The sequence below is a fragment of the Notolabrus celidotus genome, chromosome 12 (genome assembly GCF_009762535.1).
Source record: "Notolabrus celidotus isolate fNotCel1 chromosome 12, fNotCel1.pri, whole genome shotgun sequence".
NCBI classification, from domain to species: domain Eukaryota; kingdom Metazoa; phylum Chordata; class Actinopteri; order Labriformes; family Labridae; genus Notolabrus; species Notolabrus celidotus.
The window spans coordinates 11942018-11963883 of record NC_048283.1 but is presented as its reverse complement, the minus strand read 5'-3'; the positions used below and the strand labels follow the sequence as shown (position 1 = coordinate 11963883).

The following is a 21866-nucleotide window of genomic DNA, read 5'->3' as shown; positions in this document are numbered from 1 at the left end:
ATATTTCAGGCTGTTGATGTTGCCATCCACTGTGCAGATATCTTACTCACCCCATATTGGCTGTAGCCCCAAACCATGATTTTTCCTCCACCAAAGTTGACTGTTTTCTGAGGGAATTTTGGGTCCATGCAGTACCAACAGGTCTTCTGCAGTATTTGCGGTGATTGGGATGCAGTTCAGGTGATGATTCATCAGAAAAATCAACCTTCTGCCACTTTTCCACTATATCCTTATGTGACAAGACTTTTGTCAAGCAGTGTCAATGTAATGTTAGCCAACAAGTATCTTCATAAAAACATTAGTGTCTTTCTACCAGTCATCTAGCATATGTACAAGAACAAAATAATCTGTCTTTATACAGAAAGAGATTAGCTTTTATTCTGTCTCTCCTTTATATTTTTGTGTGATAGACAGAGAAAGCTGAGGAGCATGTTTCCTCTACTAGCTGTCAGACAACACGATTGCACTTTTTACTAACATAAACCACCAGAAAAATGCAATGAAAGCCTTTATTTTCTTCAGCTATACTATAAGTAACTGAATTGTAAAATAGGCTAGAACACGAGATAGGCTTTGGTTCTTAACATAAATAAAATTTGGAACTTGTTTTATGCGATACACATCCCCTAGTGTTTAAATTGATCAGTGATTCCTCAACAATTAATTTCAGTAAAGGACCCATTCCTCATGAACCTCACTTTTATTTCATGGTGGCACCAAACATCTCATGGCTCTCAAGCAGCACCATGACAACTAAACGTCCACAAGAGGGAGACTCAGACACTACTCACTCACTGCAATATGATGACATGGGATTAATATATCTACCTTTGAATGACAATCTTATAGCTTATTTTTCCTTAAATTAAGAGTCTACATATGCAATTAAAATGGATTCAAATATTATAACTTTAAAGTATTTGCAAGATTGTCTTGTGTTGTTTATTCTCCAGAGGCAACTCATATGGGCAACCCCGATTCCTGCTGGAAAGACAACAATCAGAGCCACCAAACAGCCAGTAAGAGCATTACTATGCACTACAGTGTACAAATGTATTCTTTGGAGATGTGTTTTGTTGTATGATCACTGATCCTAGTCTGTTTGCACTTTTGCTGTCCTGTCACAAGGGGGCACCATAGCTTTAGTTTGTAGGTCTATCTATATGATGTCTCATGCTGCTGAAAAGTGCTTTGAATTGTCATACAGAATTATGTCAAACTTCTGAGACTTCTAAGCGTTTAAGGCAAATTAGGAATAATTTGTTTTCTTACATATGTGTTCTCTTAAAGAACCACACCTGTTTTTATTGATCATCTAACAATAAGCCTGTCATAGTGTGTGCTGAATGAGATGGCCATGTAAGACTGAGGACAGTGTGTATAAAAAAAAAACTATGATATCTAATGTCAGAGGAGACCATGATGGTTGAGTGCCTTGGCAGCTGCAGTGTGTTGTTGTAGGGTCTTTTAGGGACTTTAGACACCAAGCTAGACTTTCCGTTGCCAGCGCCACACTTCAGTGGAAAGAGGAAAGTCCCAAATTGACCCTGGTAATTAGAGCCTGGTCTGAGGGTGGAGTAAGAAAGGATTAAAGACAAAGAGATGAGGTGTGATTTTTGTGTTTGTGCATGCATGAATATGACATTTATGGTTCATTAAATTTTCTGTGATCAGGTAACACTGCTACAAGCAGAGCAGCTGTCACATTGCACCAACTGAACAGTCAGTCAGATTGGGTATTGGCATCTCATGTATGTTTCTTTTCTCCTTTGTGCTGCCCTGCTAATGTAAGGAAAACAACCCCCCCAACCAGAGCCAACAGATGAACTAATACACCGCTGATCTGTCTGACATATGATTGCAACTTGCAAAATCTGCAAAGGATGCTTAAAAGTCTAACAAAGGCTTGCTTGAGCCCTCCTGTTAAATGCACTGTTCATGTGAACGATATAGTTCTTTTAGGTTGTGATTACAACATTCTGTTATCATAAAGTTGAGATTTTTAGAATTAGTTTTAATATCTGGGGCATTGTCTCCAGCTCTAATGTGATGAGAACAAAAAAAAAGCTGGACTATGTTAACTTTTTAGGCTGTTAAGTGTTAGAAATAGGTCTCCTGAGGCAGGGTAGCATGTGACTAGAATGAAACTTAAAAAAACAACAACCCCTCCATTATCATGAGTGCACACAAATATAAAATAAACATATGAAGCCTTAGTTTTTGTGTGATTTCATATTGATCTGCCAGAAACACCTCAAAAGCGCCTTAGCCTATGTCTGAACTTATACATTGGGACTTAGTGCAATAAAAAATGTTCGAATAAAAGGACCTCAGTGATTGTAATATGACTGTGCATTAACTGTAAATGGCTTGGTTTTCTTTAAAACTGTATACAAATATGCTCCTTGCAGGTATACAAGTAGTAAAACGTGTGCAGCTCAATAACAAGTAAAAACAAGTCATAGTCTGACAAAAATGCAAATAAAAAAGCATGCCTTGGGTTTAGTTAGAACTGTTACTATATATATATGTTATCGATGACAAGTGTTAAATGTGTATTTAAGCCCCAGTCTGCGCAATGTGTTTTGATCTGTCACATTCATAACGTGCACAGAGCAACTGAACCGACAAAACCATCGATCCGTCTTTCCTCCTTAAACTTCTTGAGAAATTCAGCAGTCTGTCAGATGTTTTGAACCTGTATGTAAAACAGAGACTATGTCAGAGAAGTGGGAAATGCAGAGAATTATTGTGAATTCAGAGCCGTGTTGTCTCTTTTTTTTCTCTCTCGCTCAGTATGATTTGTTTCGGTTTTAAAAGGGAAAGCACCGTCAATTTAAAGCAAAGAGCGCTGGCGCTGCTCTGCACTGTACCTGCAGTGAGGTGCGCAAGGATATGAACATTATCTACTCTTCTATTAGCTTTGGTTCAATGATAGCAGTGCTTTCTGAGTCAATCATTTAAACTCGTATCTACAATCCACCCGTAAGAGAAAAGGAAACCCAGTGAGGATTTGAATGCTGCCAATTAGATCTCACAGGGATGGGAATTGCGCACCGCTGGACACTTTCGATGGTGTCTCACTGAACGCCGAGGAGTCCTCACACACCTGAAAACTTCTCCAGACACAGAGCACCTCTCCCACCTACGGTTGATGCCGAGGATCATGACCATGAATGGTGACCACCAGTCGGTTGCCGCAACGCCGCTGGATCTGCGCACCACTACCCGAGAGCGTGGGAGCTCCAGAGAGGGGAGTCCGGACTGCAGCGGTCGCGTAAGGGACGCCCGTGTGACAAGCGGCTCACCTGCACCTCCTGCGTGCACGGGGACGGACAGTTTTCAAACAAGCTGCCCATCAGTCAGAGAGTCGCAGAGTTCCAAAAGCGGAGCTGCTCGTAAGAGACAAGCGGACGAATCTTCCCTCAGGCTGCCTTTCAGGAAACGTCGGATTCATCTAGAGCCGGAGCCCCAGACCCAGTCAACGGCCCCTGCAGAGACAGGAGACCGATTTCCCCCTGCAGTACAGACGGACTTTACGTCTAGTGTTGGTCGTTTGGAAAGAGTCGCGGATGATGGCAGAATCAGCGCTGGACCACAGACTCCCAGATGGCTTGAAGGGGCACGGCAGAGTCCTGATGGATATTCCTTTCGTCTTTTGCACCAGTTTGATAACAGTAAGCGTCAATGCACATTTAACATCAATTCACAACAACACAACTTAACTATCCTCGGTAACATGAATGTATTCTGATTTCGATATGCATTTCATCTATATGTAAAATCAATGCTAGAATAATTCCAGATAAGCCAAAATAACCAGGACATCTTGACATTCATTAATAAACTCCATACACTTTGTTGAATTGTAAGACTGTTTGTGCTAATTCAAGTTTCACAGACAGTGTGTCATAACCTTCAGGGGCTGTTAGGTGTATTTATACATCATGGTGTCACAATGGTAATGCTTTTGTCATTTTTAGCAACAGAACATGGTTATATTTGTCACAAGTGTGTCACAGGTGAAAGATCAGACAGAGGCATCACATCTGGTGCATCACATTAATGAATCAGTGAAAAATTGTCCAGTCAGCAGTCCTAAATCCTTTATCAGTCCTGTACTGACAATCTTAGCAGGGGTCAACTTAGTCCTCTGCACACACTCATACTGGCACAGCTGATCACTTCCTCATTACAGAAAATGACTTATACTTGCAGAAATTTTATTTTTAGATTATTCCATCATTTGATCTTTCTGCCTTCCAATCTCTGCCTTTGTCTGTCTTTCTCTCTGTGCTCAGGTCGCTTCCCAGTGTATTGTTGGCCTCCTGTCCATGAACTGAATCATCCTGTGACCCTACCAACTGACAACCGACTGTCTGGTATCGCCCTGGCTACACGTCAAGATGAAGACGGAGACACGTATGTTGATTCTTTTAAAGTTATGATGCAAACAGCGAGTCTGTTTAATACATAACCTACATCCAAGTCACTGATGCATACAGTAAAGTCATACATTTTCATTATTATTACACTCAGATGACTGTGTTCACAGATGAAACTTGGCACAGGTCTCACAGGAGAGTTACACCAGCCATGAGGTTTAATTTGGTCTTTGCTTAAAGTAACTATACCCGGCTTAAATCTTCACCTAAAGAAACTATGAGTTTGAACTAATATATCACAGAACACAATGACCCAAGCGTGAAGTTTAACATAAAAATAAACACTCCTTACTTTTTGTATGTGTTGATTCTCAGTTGCTAGCTTGCCAAACATTAATATTAGAGTCTTAAAAGAGTTTGATGGCTTAGAGAGAGGATACATTTGATAAATACATAACATTATTTCCAATTATTATTCCTAAGGTTAATACTTACTGGCAGGATGAAATGCAGATTATCATTTTCTGTTCATTCCTGCTCTCTTTGTTAGTAAGAAATCATTGAAAATCTGTTAGAACCTCCAAAGAAACTACGTGCAAGTGCAGCTATCTGGAAATAGACTGCATTTTCAGACATATTTCAGCTTCCTGCAACATCTATATGCAGATGATATGGAATAATACTATTTTTAACCTAAAAATGTGACTATATTTTTCCCCTTTTTCTTCATAGTCAATGTTGGGCTTTCTATACATTTTTGTGTTTGATACAATAATCTTGTATGTCTGGTCTTAAAATATGAAGCCACCGTGGTAGTGTTAAAAACTGCAGTTCAACAAGCGTCCACTTGAGGCTGGCTGCAGAAGCACTGGAAACCACATACACACCCATTCAAAAAAAGACGATCTTCACAGCAAAAATAAACATGTTTACAGCCTGGTTCAAAAACCGTATGAATACCTCATGTCCCTATCGGCACACACTGTACAGGAGGTATTCAGACTGTTTTATAACTTGTTATTTTTGAGGATATTAAGGTTATACATTTTGCTTATTAAAGTCATGGCTGATTTGATTGACAGGTGGGAACACTGCAGCTGTTAGCGAAGAGGCTAAAGGCCCACCTCAGCTTCACCTCTTTGCCTCATACTAGATCGACTGAAGCTAGGTTGAGTCAGCATTTCCAATATGGCAACCGCTTATGATACACTTCAAAACTCTGCATATACAGTCTATGTTTGAACTACGTCTATGGGGGAACTGCCATATTTACTGAAAAAAGTGAAACTGTGATTCACAGAGCTTGACCCAAACACCACCAGTCTCAGCCTGTGACAGTTTGACCTCAATAACAAAGCTGCTGGCGTTGCACAACCTTTATGTGGTTTGGGATATGTCTGCCTCATCTCGGTTATTTGTTATGATTTCTGTGGTTCTGCATATTGAACAGGTATAGTCACAGCCCCTCTGATGTCCAACCAAATTCTTTACTGCTGTTTCACTTCATGCAAGGGAATCTGGTTTATCATACATCAGACATGATTCACCAAGTGACGATAGAAACTCTGATCTAACAAGCTTACCAGGAAAAGCAGTTGAGGCCATACACATGTACCTGTCCTTTTTGGTGTAGAATAGGAGGGGGGTTTGGGTGGCAGTGCAAGTAATATACACAAGCGTTTCTTAAGATCACATGAATGCAAATATTAAACTTTAACGCATGGCTACTTTACTTTGTGTAAAGGTTTAACACCCTCCCACACACTAACTGAAATGTCAAACTGATACAAAAACACAAACACACACAGGCACACACACTCTCACATAGTCATGTGACTGAAAAACAAAGCATGTCCAAGAGATGAAGGGGGCTTTGATGTTGAGGTTTCACAAAGTATCAGCATCATTTGCATCTATTCGCAAAAATACTCGTGATGACCATGGAGCCATAAGTCCCGTGACAAGTCACAGCTGCTCATTGTCCAATATCTGCTTCAGAGACTCATGATCACCAAGACTATAAAGAGAGAGTGGCATTGATTTAAGAGCAATTCTATGTGTACTGTCCTTAAAGATAGCTATCCTTAAAAAGTACCTTTTTTAATTTTTAAACTTGCAGATATAACTCTACATATGATTTAAGATATTTCAGTGATGTGCAAACTTGCATGGGTAGTCACAAGGATAAAAATACTAATATTAATCATTTTGAATAGCTGTGAGTTAATGCACCAAACTGTGAAGATAATGTAAAATCTGTTCTCTGTGTGACGCAATTCAGGCATTGTTCGTCTTGTATCGCACCTACTTTGTGTTCTGTGGTAATGAATTCTTGAATTCTGCAGAAAGAAACACTCTTATCCCCCCTGTACTTTTCACACAGTCTGTCTGTCTGTCTGTGTATATGTGTGCGTGCGTGTGTTAAACTTGAGTGACAGTGCTCTTACGTCAATTAGGGCGTTCATCTTCTGTTCTCATCGCCTCTGAGCCCCTTAGTTTCGGGAAAACCAGTGAGTGCTCAGTTTTTTTAACATGATTGTGGTTTTTCTCAGGTGTCTCTGTCTCTCTCTTTTCTTCTCAGTGTTTTTTAAATGAATGGGCTCGAAAAACCCAAACATCCGTTCCTCACTTCCTCATTTACCGCTTGCTTTCTATCAGCTACATCTTTTTTTTTCTCCCTCTCTCTCTGTCTCTGTCTCCCTCTCTCTGTATCTCTTCATTTTTGTGTTGCATCAGACTGGCTTACAATCACTTATACATGTTCATTTACAAATATTAGTAGTAATATCTGTAAATACTATTTGACAAAAAGTATTTCACAAGTTCTTTTAAAGAGCACTACAGTACTATGAGTTTTAACTGCCTGTTAAACTAAGTACAACCTCAATTCCAAAAATGTCGGGGTGCTGGGAAAATATTTTTATTGGTGGTGCAAAGACAACATATCAAATGTTTCATCTAAAAAATCTAATTTTTAATAAAACATGTATGTTTATTTTTCAAATTTGATGTCAGCAACGTGTAGAAAAAGTTTGGACAGGGACAAAAAAATACTGAAAGAACTGTAATGCAGAAAAACAAACAAAAACAACTGGACACATCTCCCAACTGATCAGGTTCATTTGCAACAGGTTAGTAACTGGGTACAAAAAGAGCATTAGAGTCATAGACTGTACAAAATATGGACGTAATATCCATGACATCACCCATCTGTTTCTGAAGAGCTTTTTGAGACCAATCGTCTGTGGGAGCCATATTGCTTCTGTGGAGCCAGTGTGATGTAAAGAGGCGGAGTTTGAGCCTCCTAGCCAACAGCTGCAGTGTTCCCACAGGCAGCTGTGCCTCTCATTGGAAGACTCGTAATCTCAATATCTTCGAAATTGCCGCTTTAGAAAAAAATTCACCCCCCGTACAGTGTGAGCCGGTCGAGAAATGAGCTATCCAGACTACACTCGTCTTTTGTACCAGGCTGTAAACATGTTTATTTCTGCTGTAAAGATCGTTTTTTTCCCATTCATGTGTATGTGACTTCCAGTACTTCCGGAGCCAGCCTCAAGCGGAACCTCGATGAACTGCAGCTTTTAACGATTCCGCATTGGACTCATATTTTTAGACCTGAGGTTGCTGCTTGATTAGAGTAAGACTAGGGCTCTCGATAGTGAAGGTGGAAAGAGGTTTATCACTCTGTGAGAGAGCATGTTGGCAAATAGTTCAACAATTGCAGTGTAAAAAATTTTTTAAAAAGTGGAGGATTTATTGTCTCCTGTATATAATATCATTAAAAGATTCTGGAGAAATCTCTCTGCAAAAGGGACAAGGCTGAAAACCAAAAGTGGATGGCCATGATCTTTGGGCCCTCTGCATTAAAATAAGACATGACTCTGTAGTGGAAATCACTGCATTTGCTTTATGACTCTGTAGTGGAAACCACTGCATTGGCTCAAAATCGCTTCGAAAAAACCATTGCCTGTGTTTGTCGCTGCTTCTGAAAACACAGGTTAAAGCTGTACCATTCAAAGAGAAACCATACTTACGATCCCAAAAATGCCAGTGACGTTGTGTCCTGTGCTTTAGACGAGAAGAACCATCTGGCTCTGATCGTTACAGACTTTAAAAGCAGGCATCCATTATGGTATGGGGATGCAGAAGTGCTCTCTGATTTATTTTGTCATTTGTAGATGTGACTCATGTTTTAAACGTTTTCACCATGAATAGCTTTATCACATTATTCTTTGCAATGAGTGGAGCAAATAATGCAGTGGGACATAAGCTGTAATTTCTTGTCACTCGTGTGTTTCTGCTTCTCGTTTACTATTCCCGCACACTTGCACATCCCCTCATTGCTCAGCTGGTCCTCAGACCACAGTATTTAACAGGCTGCAGTCTGATCCGTCAGTTTGGAGAACCCTCACTTACCAGACAACATAGCACGCAAAGCTTCCTTCTCTCCTTGTCTTTTTTTCTCTGTCAGTTCTCTTTTCACACTCTCTCAAACACTCTCTCAAACACACAAACACGTTAACACACAAACACGTTAACACACAGACCAGATCTGTCAGTGTTATTGTGGCAAGCGCGGGACTCCTGTCTGCGTCAGTGTCGCTGTGCTTGGGGTTATCTGGGGCTGTGGTCTGCCCCACTTCCAGGAACAAGAAACAGTATGGTTTCATCTCAAGAGAAAAGAGAGAGATGGATACCGAATGAAATTAGCTTATAAAGGGAGACAATGTTACTGAAGACCCATAAAAAGGCACACACAGATATAGCAGTTGAGCTCAGTGTTTAAAGACATGACTTGTGATTCATTTGTTTTTTCACAGTGGAAAGTACAGTACAGTAGGCATCTGATGTTCTATTTATTAGCATTAACAGTGTTCAAGGACTGACGAAATCCTTAAAAAGTCATATTTGAAAGGCCTGCAACTATATTTGTCGCAGGCCTCTGTATAAAACGGAGCAGGATTGGTCACCTGAGTCATTGCATGATTTATTGTCAAGGCACAGCAGGGGCTTTTCATGGGAAGCTAATAGCATGTACAGTAAATATAATAAATAGATTCTGATACAGATTTGTTCAGTTACAGTAACAGGGACCAGCTGAGGAAAGACCCACCACACTCACTCCCATTTGAACGCACAGTTCTGCTTTTTCTGCTGCTTCGCTCATATGTCAAGAGTCATCTGATAGCCTGTTGCATTGGCAACTTCAACCGGCTTTTGCACATTAATTTTTCTTTTTTTTACTCAGAGTTGTAAATGCCTGTTTGTGCAGTTTTTTAACATTATGGATGTATTCACACTTGCGTGAGCATTTTTCAAGCTTTGCCTTTTTTTCCCTGAATTTTGATAATGTACACTGAGACCACCAGAGCATGTTTCACAACTACTTAGTGAAGGTTGACACATGCTTATGCTCCGGTTTGGAAAATCACAGGTATTATTCTAATAGACTTGTCTTTGTTGCTGCAGAATCTGAACAAGAAATTCAAATGCCCCATTTTGAATATAGAGATCATGTATAAACTGCTATGTGGTTCAAATATGAAAGAATTGATTAGATCACATTAATGGGATGCGGTAAAACAATAGATAGATAGATAGATAGATAGATAGATAGATAGATAGATAGATAGATAGATAGATGTGCAGGGAAATGTAGTTTTCTGTGCAAATGTAGAACCGAGCATCATGCAACAGAGACTTTGTGTGCTTAGAGAGGCCTTTAATCTTAATTTTTCAACAAGGAATTACAGTTCTTAATGACTCCATGTCAGTGGGACACATCTCTGAGAGGAAGTGTTGTTAGAACTAGTTTTCTGAAATAAAACCTTTTTGAGAATTGCCCCTGTTTCCTGTCTCAGGCTTGTACCATATGTCTGCTTTTGATTTATCCATTGGATGAAGCTGACTGAGTGCACCTCCAAAAAAACCCTGATAGAAACCATGCAGCTTGATGGCTGGATTTCACAGCAAAAAACAGCAAGATAAAGAATGCTGCCATTGTTACTGACAACAGGAAGTGACACGAAAGCGGCTGGCTCTTACTGGAAGCCTATATGCTACAGACCGATTGAAAAGAAAAATGTGAAAAACTGCTAAACTCTTTTCTCCAACATGCCCTCCCCCTGCTCGGTTTTCTGCCTTGTCCCTAACTTTGGCCTGCACTTGTTCTTTCGCTTCAGGTAGAAACCTCAGATAGTGGTTTCCCCTTTAGTCTTGATAAGGGTGTGATAAGGACTGCGTGAGTCATGCCTGTACATCTGTGGAGCTCCTCTGCAAAGCTGTTACTTGGATATTTTAAATCAGGTGATCCAGTCAACTTTAGAGCTTAAGATAACAAAAACAACCTCCATCTAGAAGACCACGATCAGAATGTGTTAAGATATATATTTTTTCATCCAAGCAAGTAGTTTAGACTCTGGTTATTTCAAGCACTTCTGGATTACAGTTCAGGAGAGATTAGCATGGAGTCCAGTCAAAAGCTAGCCTGGCTCTGTACAAAGGCAACAACCTCCGCTTTGGCATTTACCAGCACATCAAGAGTTAACTCCTTATCATGCCAGTTTTTGTAGAGGGAAGATAACAGTTTGAATGTATAATTAAGTAAAGGATGAGCTTGACAGATGCCAGTAAGTTGCATTTGTCTTCGTGTAACACAGTCCTTATGTTTAGCTGACATTAACAGACTGTTAGCTGTTGCTATATATATTATAGATGGTGCTATAAAGCTGTTTTCACAAATGTAGTAGAATTTATCTTACAAAGAAGGCAAATAAGCAAATCTTTTCAAACATTTTAACTCCTGCCTTATGTTGACCGTATGTCAAATGAAATGAAACTATATTCAGTAGATAATGGTTTGTAATTCACAGGTATGAACAGTTTAAAGACAAGAATTGCCCCAAGTTTTGAATTACATTTACATAATTAAATCACCAAATAGTGTCAAAATGTTATGTCATATAATTGTTGCATGTGTTGCATGTATACTGTATGTATAAAGTAGCCGCTGGGATGCTGATGAAAAGTCCAGCGCTTGGGTTTTTCCAAGGTTTCTGTTGGATTTAAAGAATCTTTCTGTCACCTGCAAAAAAAAGTTCTGTTTAGTTATCTTATTGGTACGTTTTCTGTTGAGGCCAAATCTCATTTCCAAGATACCGTGTGTCATTTGGACACAATGTTGATTGTTTCAGCTGTGAGTGTAAAAATATTCTTTATGTCATTTTTCTCATTACAGAGTTCTTCATATAGCAGTGGTCCAGGGGAAGTATGCTTTTGTCTGCAAGCTGATCCAACTTCTGCTGTCGGCTTGCAGGAGTCTAGATATCTACAACAACCTCCGCCAGGTAACACAAATACACTTTGAATGCATATGTCACATGTCTGTGCTTTAAATTGATGGACCGAAGCTGACATGGGGTTTCCTTTTGATGTAACTTCACGGTGCCCTTATAATAAAAATGCATGATTTTATGCCTTTACATGATTTAAACAGGCGGGTCATTTAAAAGCGTAGCCCCGTACGCCTTCAATAAGTCAGTTAAGTTATTCGGGACCAAACTGACTTTTCATATTATGATATTGGGGTTTTTGACTCACTTTCAGAGCTCGCCCCAAGTGGCCATTTGAGGAACTGCAGATATTATAACTTGTGTGTTGGCTTTTTTTTGGTTCCTCAAGGTTGCTGGTTATTAAGTGGACGAAATCTAATCAACAAGAAGATTAAAAAAAACATTTCTCAGCATCATCTAGTTTAAACCATAAGAGAAAGATGCAGAATAGAGGTGCAGTAGGGGACTTCTGCCCAGCCAACCACAACACAACATGTAACACACGTTCCCCCGCTTCACTGTTCTGATAACAGTAACAAGGAAAAGAATGAAAGAGGAAGTGCCTTGGTTTCCTTCTTGCCTTGTGCTGCGTTATCACACACTCTTACAGTCATGGTGGCTGATGGTTAGGCAGTGGAATTCACCCTTCCTGGTTCCCCACCTGTGTTTGACACAAGCCAAAGCCACACACATGCTGGGAAGGACTAAATGTGTTTTGTAACATTCTCGTTGATTAGTACACATTTTTTGTAGCGCTCAGTGTCTCTATAGGACGGGATTTTTCAGGGTTGCATGTTGAATTTGCTACGCTGTAAAATTCAGAGGAAAGATGATTAAGCAGAGTAGAATTCTCATGAACTGTCATGAACCCTGAACTCATGCCATAGCGTTAACAACAAGCACATGAAGAAGCATAAAAACAATGTCCTGAATTGTAAACACGTCATTTTAAAATTGTTGGCAAGCAGAAAATTAGATTCATTCTTTCTTAATTAAGAATGTGACTGACACTCTTTATCCAGTGTTACTCTGGATGTTTGTCTTTTATATTTAATGAGTAATGGACCCAATGAACTTCCATGCTGATGACTCTTTGTAAAGGTTACCATGTCTTTTAGAACTTTCTCCCTAAAAGTATAGGAAAACTACTGTGTCCTGTGAAAGAATGAGTACACGAAAGTCTCTTTCAGTGTTTCCCAATCCAGGGCTGTCCCAACCACTGGCCTTAAGCCAATACTTCTGCATACTTTTCCTCTCCGTTGTCTCCAGATCCTCACCCTCCTACTGTGCATCCTGCCAGCTTTTCTTGTCTTTCATCCTTCAACAGAGAAAGCACCTGAGCCCTGCAGAGCTGTAGTTCTCAAGGCTGGGGTTTCACACCACACAGGACACCACGGGTGCGCTTACCAGAAATAACGCTGGTGCTGTCATCCGTTGTTGTCTTCCCTCATCGCTGAGGCTTGACAGCATAGGCTTTGTGATATCCTGTGTGTGAAGATGCATGCACGCAACAATGATACACACAAACACACTTTTTCACACACTTACCATTATTATGCCATATGCAGTTATAACCAAAAAAAGAGATTTTAGGCAAAGGTACTGTCTCAGTCCGTTGCCTGCCACACTATGTGGTTTCAGCTGAATAGGCCGATCTAAAAATCATTGTATTGTTCTTAATAAACATCTTTATATAGATACAGTTCTGAACACACTGGCCAACTTCCCACTGACGAAGAGAAATTGAATACAGCTTTTTCCAATATTGATGATAGATCCTGCGTTTCTGTGGGTTTACATATGGGACTATTTGACAGAGTGTTACTATCAGTACCATAACTGAACAATAGTGCAAGTGTCAGTGCTTGATCTGTGTTCCACTCACTGAACTACTGTGATGGTAGAGACACATCTGTTTGATACTCCTACGCTGGTCACGCTGTAAGTGTGACTACACAAACACACTCTTTAGTATCTGCTCTCACCAGTTTATGGTTCAGTGTTTGGCACTGACACAAATGAGGTTTGTGCACCTTGTGCCTGAGGACCACCCACACTAAAACATGCACAAAAGTTCAGATGCTTTATGAGTAACATCTACTAGCAGCATGCAGATGGTCTGCAGCAATTTAATTTAATACATATTTTTAAAAAAAGAAGATATATCTATGAATGTTCACTGCAGTAACATTTATATGATTGTTTTTCAGTTTGCCTTTTGCATACAGGTTACATGCTTTTAATTTCATTTTTGTCTAAGTGTGTGCGCCTGTGTTTGCATGATTGAGCTATCAAGATGTGTGATTGTGTGTGCTTAATATTCTTGTTCCGAGAAGTCACATGACCCCCCCCCCCCCCCCCTCCCTTGCTTTGGGCTGTTTCTCAACTATACCTTGCTCGGGTAGTTTATAGGGACTTTCCCTTCCTGCTCAACTCTCTCTCTCTCTCTCTCTCTCTCTCTCTCTCTCTCTCTCTCTCTCTCTCCGTCTCTCTCTCTCTCTCTCTCTCTCTTTTGCATATCTCTTGCTGCACATATCTTGAGAGAATGTTGGTTTCCTAGGCTTAACTGATGATGTGACTGATTCTATCTGTGTTACTGTGAACAACACTGACGTAAGAGAGCTGAATCTTTATTCATGCAACAGGACAGAGCTTAAACTTGAATTGTGCACTGTAGAAAAACAACCTATCTCTTACTGCAGCCTTCCACCTCTCCTTGTTTTTGGCACTGCTTACAGCCTGGGGCTGTTCTCCATGCCCATAAACCTTCTCTCTTCTCTCTCATCTTTTCACCTCCTTCATGTGGATCTGCTCATTTTGCAGGAATGCAAGTGTGCGAGGACAGACCCAGGGGAAAGAGAAGGGATTTTCCCTTGTGATCCCATCTTTCCCCTGAACTCCCCTCTGCCGCTTCCGTTTCTTCCTCATTCCTCTGTCTCTCCGCCCTCCCTCCCTTCCTCTTATCTGTACTGGATTTTTTTGTTTTAGTCACTCTTAAATACAGGAACCTACAGCTAAACCCTGCCAACTTGCTTCACAAAAACTGTCTATTTTGGAGCCCTTAAAAGGCCTTTGTTGAGAAGGTCATATTTTTTTAAGTTTCATGATTGCTGTCTGATGAAAGCAGGACAGACATTAAATCCGAAAGCAAATGCTGATTAGAAGAAATTCAAATACTTACTTTTCTCAGAGGAATGTATTGTGTGAGTGTGTGTGTGTGTGTGTGTGTGTGTGTGTGTGTAAGCGGTGTGTCTGTGTGCAGTTATGTGTGTGTTGTTTTATCTGCAAGTGTGTGACTCACAGGATTCAGGGAAACAGGAGCTGAAGGGAAGAACACTGGCATTGACACACTTGTGGAATTCCACAACAACGCTCTCCCACTGCTAGACTACTTTTTTTAATAGTCTTTACTGGAACAAACCTCCAGTACACACACACACACACATCAACACACACACACACACACACACACACACACACACACACACACACACACACACACACACACACACACACACACACACACACAGAGCGCATACAGTACTATTACAGCAAAAGCGAAACTTGGAACAACCACCCGTTCCTGGTTACTGTGTTTATTGGGTAACTTGAAAGAAGTTAAAAATTCCAGATTGAAAGACTTCCCTTATTTGTGACTGAAGTTATGCTCTGCTTTATTTAAACAGCAGGACGTCAGTGTGTTCCATGGCCACAGTTGACATAATTATCAACAGGATGATACATGCTTACCTCACCCAAAAGAACATCCTAGATTGCACAAGTGATTTTATTCAGCACTTCCAGGAAAGCACCTGATGTAGTGTGTGTAATTTTTGTTTTCACTGCACTTGTAGACTGTTGGACTCTCAGAATTAACCCCTCCTTGTTTTGGATACATCACACGCTCTAATGCAAGGCTTGTTGCTGATTTGGTGTTTACTCTGTGGTGCAAAGGTCTGATCTCTGACAGTTTGATTTGATTGCTCATAACTATGTGTGTTTGGCAGTGTGTGAGTGTCTGTGTGTTCGGTGTGTTTGTTTATAAATGGGAATTGACACGTAGTACCTGTGCCGGAATGTAATGATCTTGTGATGTGTTATAAAAATAACCTTACAAGATCCACTTCCTTGTTTATTCATTTCTGGCATTGGTCCTTCCTTATGTCCTTTGTTTTATTGTGTGTCTGACTTTTAACCTGTAGAACAGGTTGGGTATGAAGAACAAAGACATTTACTAGAAATTCTAGCACTCTTCCTCCAGCCTCAGACTGGGGAGATTTGAAGATTTTGTATATTGTCAGTTCCCTTGTTTGGTGTTTGTTCCATGCAGCATGAATCAAAAAAATCAGTTCTTTGTGGTTAGAACTTTGCTCTTTTGCTTTGTCACTAATAGTTGTAGGAGATCAGATCACTATCAGGTCTGTATAGTATGCAGTTACAGCCAACAGCTAGTTCACTTAGCATAAGAAGAAGACACAAAACAGTAAGTAACAGCTAGCCATGGCTCTGTCAAGATTTAACATAATGACCCTACCCACACAAAGCCAATAAATAAATAAATGAATAAATAAATAAGTAATAACCAAGCCCATAAAGTGTTGAGTTTTGTCACCCTACTATTGTTTGTATAAATGAAGAAGGGATCAAATAAGTAAGAATGAAACAAAACCCCCCTGAAGGGATTTTATTTTTGCCTAACCACCGGCTAACTATACATGATCCCACTTATTACTTGGCTACCAACCAAATATACAAACAAGTTGACACTAAGAACTGATCTAAAGATGATTTTCACGATTCTAAAGTTGTGTTCTCTCCCAACAAATTGAAAGTAATATTGAAAATATCCTCCATGTTTATTTTTTGATTTGATTTTATCGAACAGTAACATTTTTGTCACATTGTCGACAGGAAGAGGTGAAATAATAACCAGTACTCTAGATTTGCGGTCAAACTCTTTTCCCCAGATTGGTTTGATATGTGTTTTGTGCGTCATCAAGCTGTAACTGGTGTCACCTTTCCTTTCCAAAAGGATTAACCAGTGGTAAGGAGTTTTGAATTGATTTTAAGATTGTATTGGTTACTTTTAAAGCTCTGCACGGTCTCGAACCTGGTTTTATCTCTGACCGTTTAACACTGTACACTCCAGTGCGCAATCCTCGGGCAAAGAGCTGTTGTCAGTCCCAAAAACTCGTCTTAAAACAAGGGGGGACAAGGCTTTTGCAGCCTGGGCCCCACAGCTGTGGAATGAACTGCCGGAGGAAATTAGGTTGGCAGACTCTGTGCTCTCTTTTAAATCATTGCTCAAAACATACTTTTATCGAAGAGCATTTCCTGATTTTATTTGATCAAGGTGTCTTGCACAGAGTCCTGCTTTTATTTTGCTTTTATTTTGTTTATTTTTGTTTTTGATGATACTTGCACTGTCTGTATGGCACATGTCCTTGAGGCATTGTTAAGCAATCTGTAACATAGTTTTTGAAAAGTGCTCTATAAATAAAGATTATTATTATTATTATTATTGTTATTATTATTATTGACGAATCAGAATCAAGTATTTTACACAGCTAGGAGACTAGTAAGAAAGCTGGATAATAAAAACAATGTATATTAAGCTCATTAACAAGCTTGAAAAGCAGTGGTAGTCTGATATTGGTATCTCTAGACTAAGACCAAGCTTGCCGTCAGCCACTTGAGGCTGACTTCAATAGCTAAACCCCATCTGTACAACAGATTTGAACATAGACAACCTCATACAAAAAACAATGATTTTGGTCTCTGTAGCTCATTTCTCCATTCATAAGAACATTTCATTTTCAGGTGAAGTTTTTAATAACTTAGAGTTATACACAGTTAACTTAACCGGGGCATGGCCGACTTGAATGACAGGTGGGTTGTTGTAGCCAGCAACCACGTTTCATTGGCCTGCCTCACCCCCCCAACTCTCAACCTGGTTATTAGATTAGCCAAAAGTCAGTTGGAGTCAGCATGTCCGATATGACAACTACCATCATTGGGCTTCTTTAGAACCAATGGTGGGAGACTTCATTGAGATTATGTATATGTTTTATTCAGTCTATGTTTGTACCAAGCTGAGCTTATTGTGCCAGCATTCATGCTAAAGCTTCACCATACAAACACTATGGATGATTAGCATTCTGATTTCACCCTCCACCAGAGAGCAGAGAAGTGTGTTTTCTGAAATGTCAAATATTTATCTGATTGATGTGCAATTTACTAGGAACGCCTGAGGGTATGAACCAAATTGATAGATTTGGTTGCAATCAGGATCTGGGATTTCCACTATTTAAAAAGCTTCTTTAGTCAGAACAGTGAAACTCAGATAGATACTTGTTGTGAAATAAGGGCATCTTCAAAGGTCAAGGCCTCCATCACTAAATTGAAGAGACTGGAATGATGTTTCTGAGGACAGTGGAGAGTGGGCGCATTGTTCAGCATTAGTTGAGGAAGGGGGGTGTCACACTCTCTGAATACCACGTTGTGTATGTCAGTGGGAAAAATTAAAACTATTTTAAGAGATAGAGTGTTGCACTATGTGGTTATGGACCTGATAACACTGGTTTGGCTAAACTGTCATCTTTGCTTTCATCCTCCCTCTCAGACGCCTCTTCATCTGGCGGTGATAACTCAGCAGGCAAGCATGGTGGAGGCTTTGTTGAGCTCGGGGGCCGACCCTGCTGCATTGGACCGTAACGGGCAAACGGCACTCCACCTCTGCTGTGAATACAACCAGCACGACTGTCTGTCAGTGTTGCTCTCTTGCTCCTTGGCTTCCACGTGCCTGGAAATCAGAAACTTTGAGGGTAAGACCTGGTGTGAAGAGGCTCTTTGGTGCAGACAGTGCTGAAGTGGTCTTAGGGGGACTCAGACTCTCTTCCTATGAAGTTGTTAAAGCTCACAAAGCCTTAAGATGGTTTTTAACCATATCATTCCCAGTATATTATCCATATACACCACAGAAATGACTTTTTCACAAGCATTCTGTGTTACTGACACATTTTTACTCCTCATCGTGGAATTGCAAGCTGGTATAAAGAAAATATAACCCCTAATGTAATAACAAACAGTATATAAGCTAAGAACAATGTAACAGTGCTGCTATGGTTGAGGTTGGGTTGGTTGTTTTTTTACGTGTTTTGGCAGGAAGAGAATAAAACTGTGACTTCTCTGTGGTCTGCTTTAGAGTCACTTTGCCACAACTCCACCGTACGCCTGTGATGTCAAAGCACAGGACAAATTTAGTGTGAAAGTAGCATGTCTGGCTACAGGAGAAAGCCCCCCAAATACACACTGTCTCTTCTATCTACAATGAATATTATCTACTATTGTCACATCCTACTTAAGTGACAGATTCTTTCCAATTTCCCCCCCCCTCACCTGGGGAGTACCTCAAAGCTCCATATTGGGTCCTGTATTGTTTGCTCTATACATGCTCCCTCTAGGTGCCAAACTCATACTGTTTCTCTCACTTAATGATTTACAAATGTTTCCAATGCCTTAATTGCCCTTCAGTTAGACTACTGTAATGCCCCCTATTCGAGCACCAGTCAGTCTTCCCTGTCTAATTTGCAGATGGTTTAAAACACTGCAGCTAAACTGTCTACTGAAACCAGGAAGAGAGAGCGTTTCTCCTACTCTTGCAACATTGCACTGGCTTCCAGTCAAGATCTGGGTTGAGTTTCAGGATCTTTTGCTAGCTTTAAAGCTTTACACCCCCCCTTCAGATCATCTGACCAGCTCCCTCTGGCTGTTACTCAGTCAAGGCTACAAAGATAGGGTGACCGTGCCTTTGCTGTAGCCACCCCAAGTACATACACATATATATGAATTTGATTTCTGATGCTGTTCTGCTAAAGTGACATCCATTAATATACATTAGAACCCTTAAAATTACTGTTCTGTGCAAAATAATCAATTGAATATGTTGCCTATGTCTCTGAAAGTTAGTTGTGTTAAAAGGGTGAGTGTGTCATGAACATGTGTGTCAAACTGTATATATGCATGTCTGCCTTTGTTTGTTATAACACACAGGTTCTGCTCCGTTTATATTCTCAGGTTTGAGCCCTCTTCATCTGGCTGTGCTGCGTGGCCACAAGGATTTGGCCAGAATGCTGCTAGATGTGGGTGCTGACATCAATGCCATGGTCAGTCTCTTTTGCTGACTCAGCACTGACTAAGTTTTAGGGCATCACGAAATTTCAGATTTACCGTCTCTGAATCCTCTGAATTTCCCATGGTTCTTTTTTTCCCCCTTCTCTAACCAGGACATTAAAAGCGGACAGAGCCCCCTCATGCACGCGGTGGAGAGCAATAACGCAGACATGGTGCACTTCCTCATTGAGGTAATGATGGTGTGTGGGCAGGGAGGAAAGAGGGGGGAGGGTTGTGACTCAGCTATCTTTGATAAGTCCAGTTTTCTCTTCCAGGCTTATAATGAGGGTTTGCTTTCCTTTCTTGATGACAGATAAGACCTTCAAAGAATTGGCTTAACATACTAATAGCTTAGTTTGTTATCATAACTTAACAGACTTGTTGCACATGGGCAGAATGATGTTTTCTCCTACCTTCTTCTCTGCTTTGAAAATATTATTTTACCTTCACCTCTTTCCTTATCTGTCTGTTCTTCTCTGTAGACTTATCTTTTGTTTCACTTTTCATGCTGAGCTGCCTCTACTCCTTCTTTCTTTATGAATCATATCGGTGTCAACTTCCGTTTTTTTGTTCTGTTGCAGAGAAGTTGTGATGTCAACAGCCAGTCATACAGTGGGAACACAGCTCTGCACAGCGCATGTGGTCGAGGTCAGGTGGACACGGTGAGGCTTCTGCTGAAGAGCGGAGCTGACAGCAGCCTCAAGAACTATCACAATGACACCCCTGTGATGGTGGCAAAGAACAAGAAAGTGAGCAAGGACACAACAGGACAAGAATAATATGCTGAATGAAATAGGCCTCTTGTCTGTAGCCTTTTTTGATGGTCAGGGAAAGTGACTCCAAAATAGGTTACCAAAATGTTGTGCAGTCTTTAGTTGTGTGATGTAAAATGTATTTTATCTACTACTTTTGTTTCTCCAGAAATAGTGAGAAAAATGAAGGTTGAACAGTAACAAACAATGGTTAGAACCACATTGAGTAATGCACCTTTTCTGCCCTCTAGAGGTCTGACTTGAATGATGCGCCGAGATCTCCACCAATATTAAATACTTGACTCACATTTAGTCATGCACACAAAAGTTTCAACAGACTATCTTTTGCAGATATCAGATGTGTTACGAGGGAGAGGAGCATCCAACCAGATGAGAGTTCAAGATCATCCCTCTATCTCTAACTCTCCACATGGGAGCAACTTAACAGAAATTGGTAAGAAAAAACAAAGTACTAATGGGAGACAAGGACACAAAGACCCAGTTTATAACATCTGCTTTTTATCTCTTCTTTAGGGTCCCCATCTCCGAGCCACAGTCGAGGATGTTCACCTTCAACTACACCACACGCGTCTTATCATAGCAACTCTCACTCTCCAAAGACTCCATCTACACTTCTTCCATTTTTTTAGCTCTAAGTTATGTCCAGCGCAACTTTCAGCTACCTCTACAGAGCCAACCAACAGAGACTCAGTGCCAAAGGGGACATCACGGAGAAGGTTCAGTCAATGGGATGATAGATCAGTAAAAGACTGCACTGGAAATAAGACATTCCTACAAGCTAGCCTTATTGAACTCAATGAAGACAGTCATGGTTTGTGCCACTCCTTCACTGGCAGAGTGTGTTCAAACTATTTAATCCAGCTGCTGTTGTGACCTAGATTGGTGACCCACAAACTGTTGTACATAACAGTTTGGTTTCTCTGCATTCATACTGTATATGCAGCATCTGATGTGTGCAAATGAAGGCAAACAAAGATTCACCTTAAGACTGTGTTATACTGTGTGGCAAGTCTGCAAATGATGAAGACGGACCTGAGCTGTTTGAACCTGGGCAACCTTTAATATTCAAGATACAAGATCCAAGATTCAAGAAAGCTTTATTGCCAAGTGAGCTCGCACACACAAGGAATTTGACGTGGTGAATGGAACACTGGTACTTAACAAGACAGTAAGGACAATAAATATATAAAACTAAACACAAATCC

At 40.4% G+C, this 21866-nt stretch overlaps 1 protein-coding gene across 1 annotated transcript in view; it reads left to right on the top strand.

The window, feature by feature from the left end:
* Positions 1 to 21866, top strand: part of bcl3 (BCL3 transcription coactivator) — a 23778-nt gene extending 1912 nt beyond the window's left edge. Inside the window, exons 2-11 of the mRNA XM_034698661.1 lie at positions 954 to 1019; positions 1793 to 3677; positions 4302 to 4422; positions 11623 to 11731; positions 18339 to 18540; positions 19793 to 19881; positions 20002 to 20079; positions 20470 to 20637; positions 20992 to 21094; positions 21175 to 21866. Coding sequence (XP_034554552.1) covers positions 3155 to 3677; positions 4302 to 4422; positions 11623 to 11731; positions 18339 to 18540; positions 19793 to 19881; positions 20002 to 20079; positions 20470 to 20637; positions 20992 to 21094; positions 21175 to 21290 — 1509 coding nt within the window. The 5' untranslated portion in view covers positions 954 to 1019; positions 1793 to 3154 and the 3' untranslated portion in view covers positions 21291 to 21866. The remainder of the gene's footprint in view (positions 1 to 953; positions 1020 to 1792; positions 3678 to 4301; positions 4423 to 11622; positions 11732 to 18338; positions 18541 to 19792; positions 19882 to 20001; positions 20080 to 20469; positions 20638 to 20991; positions 21095 to 21174) is intronic.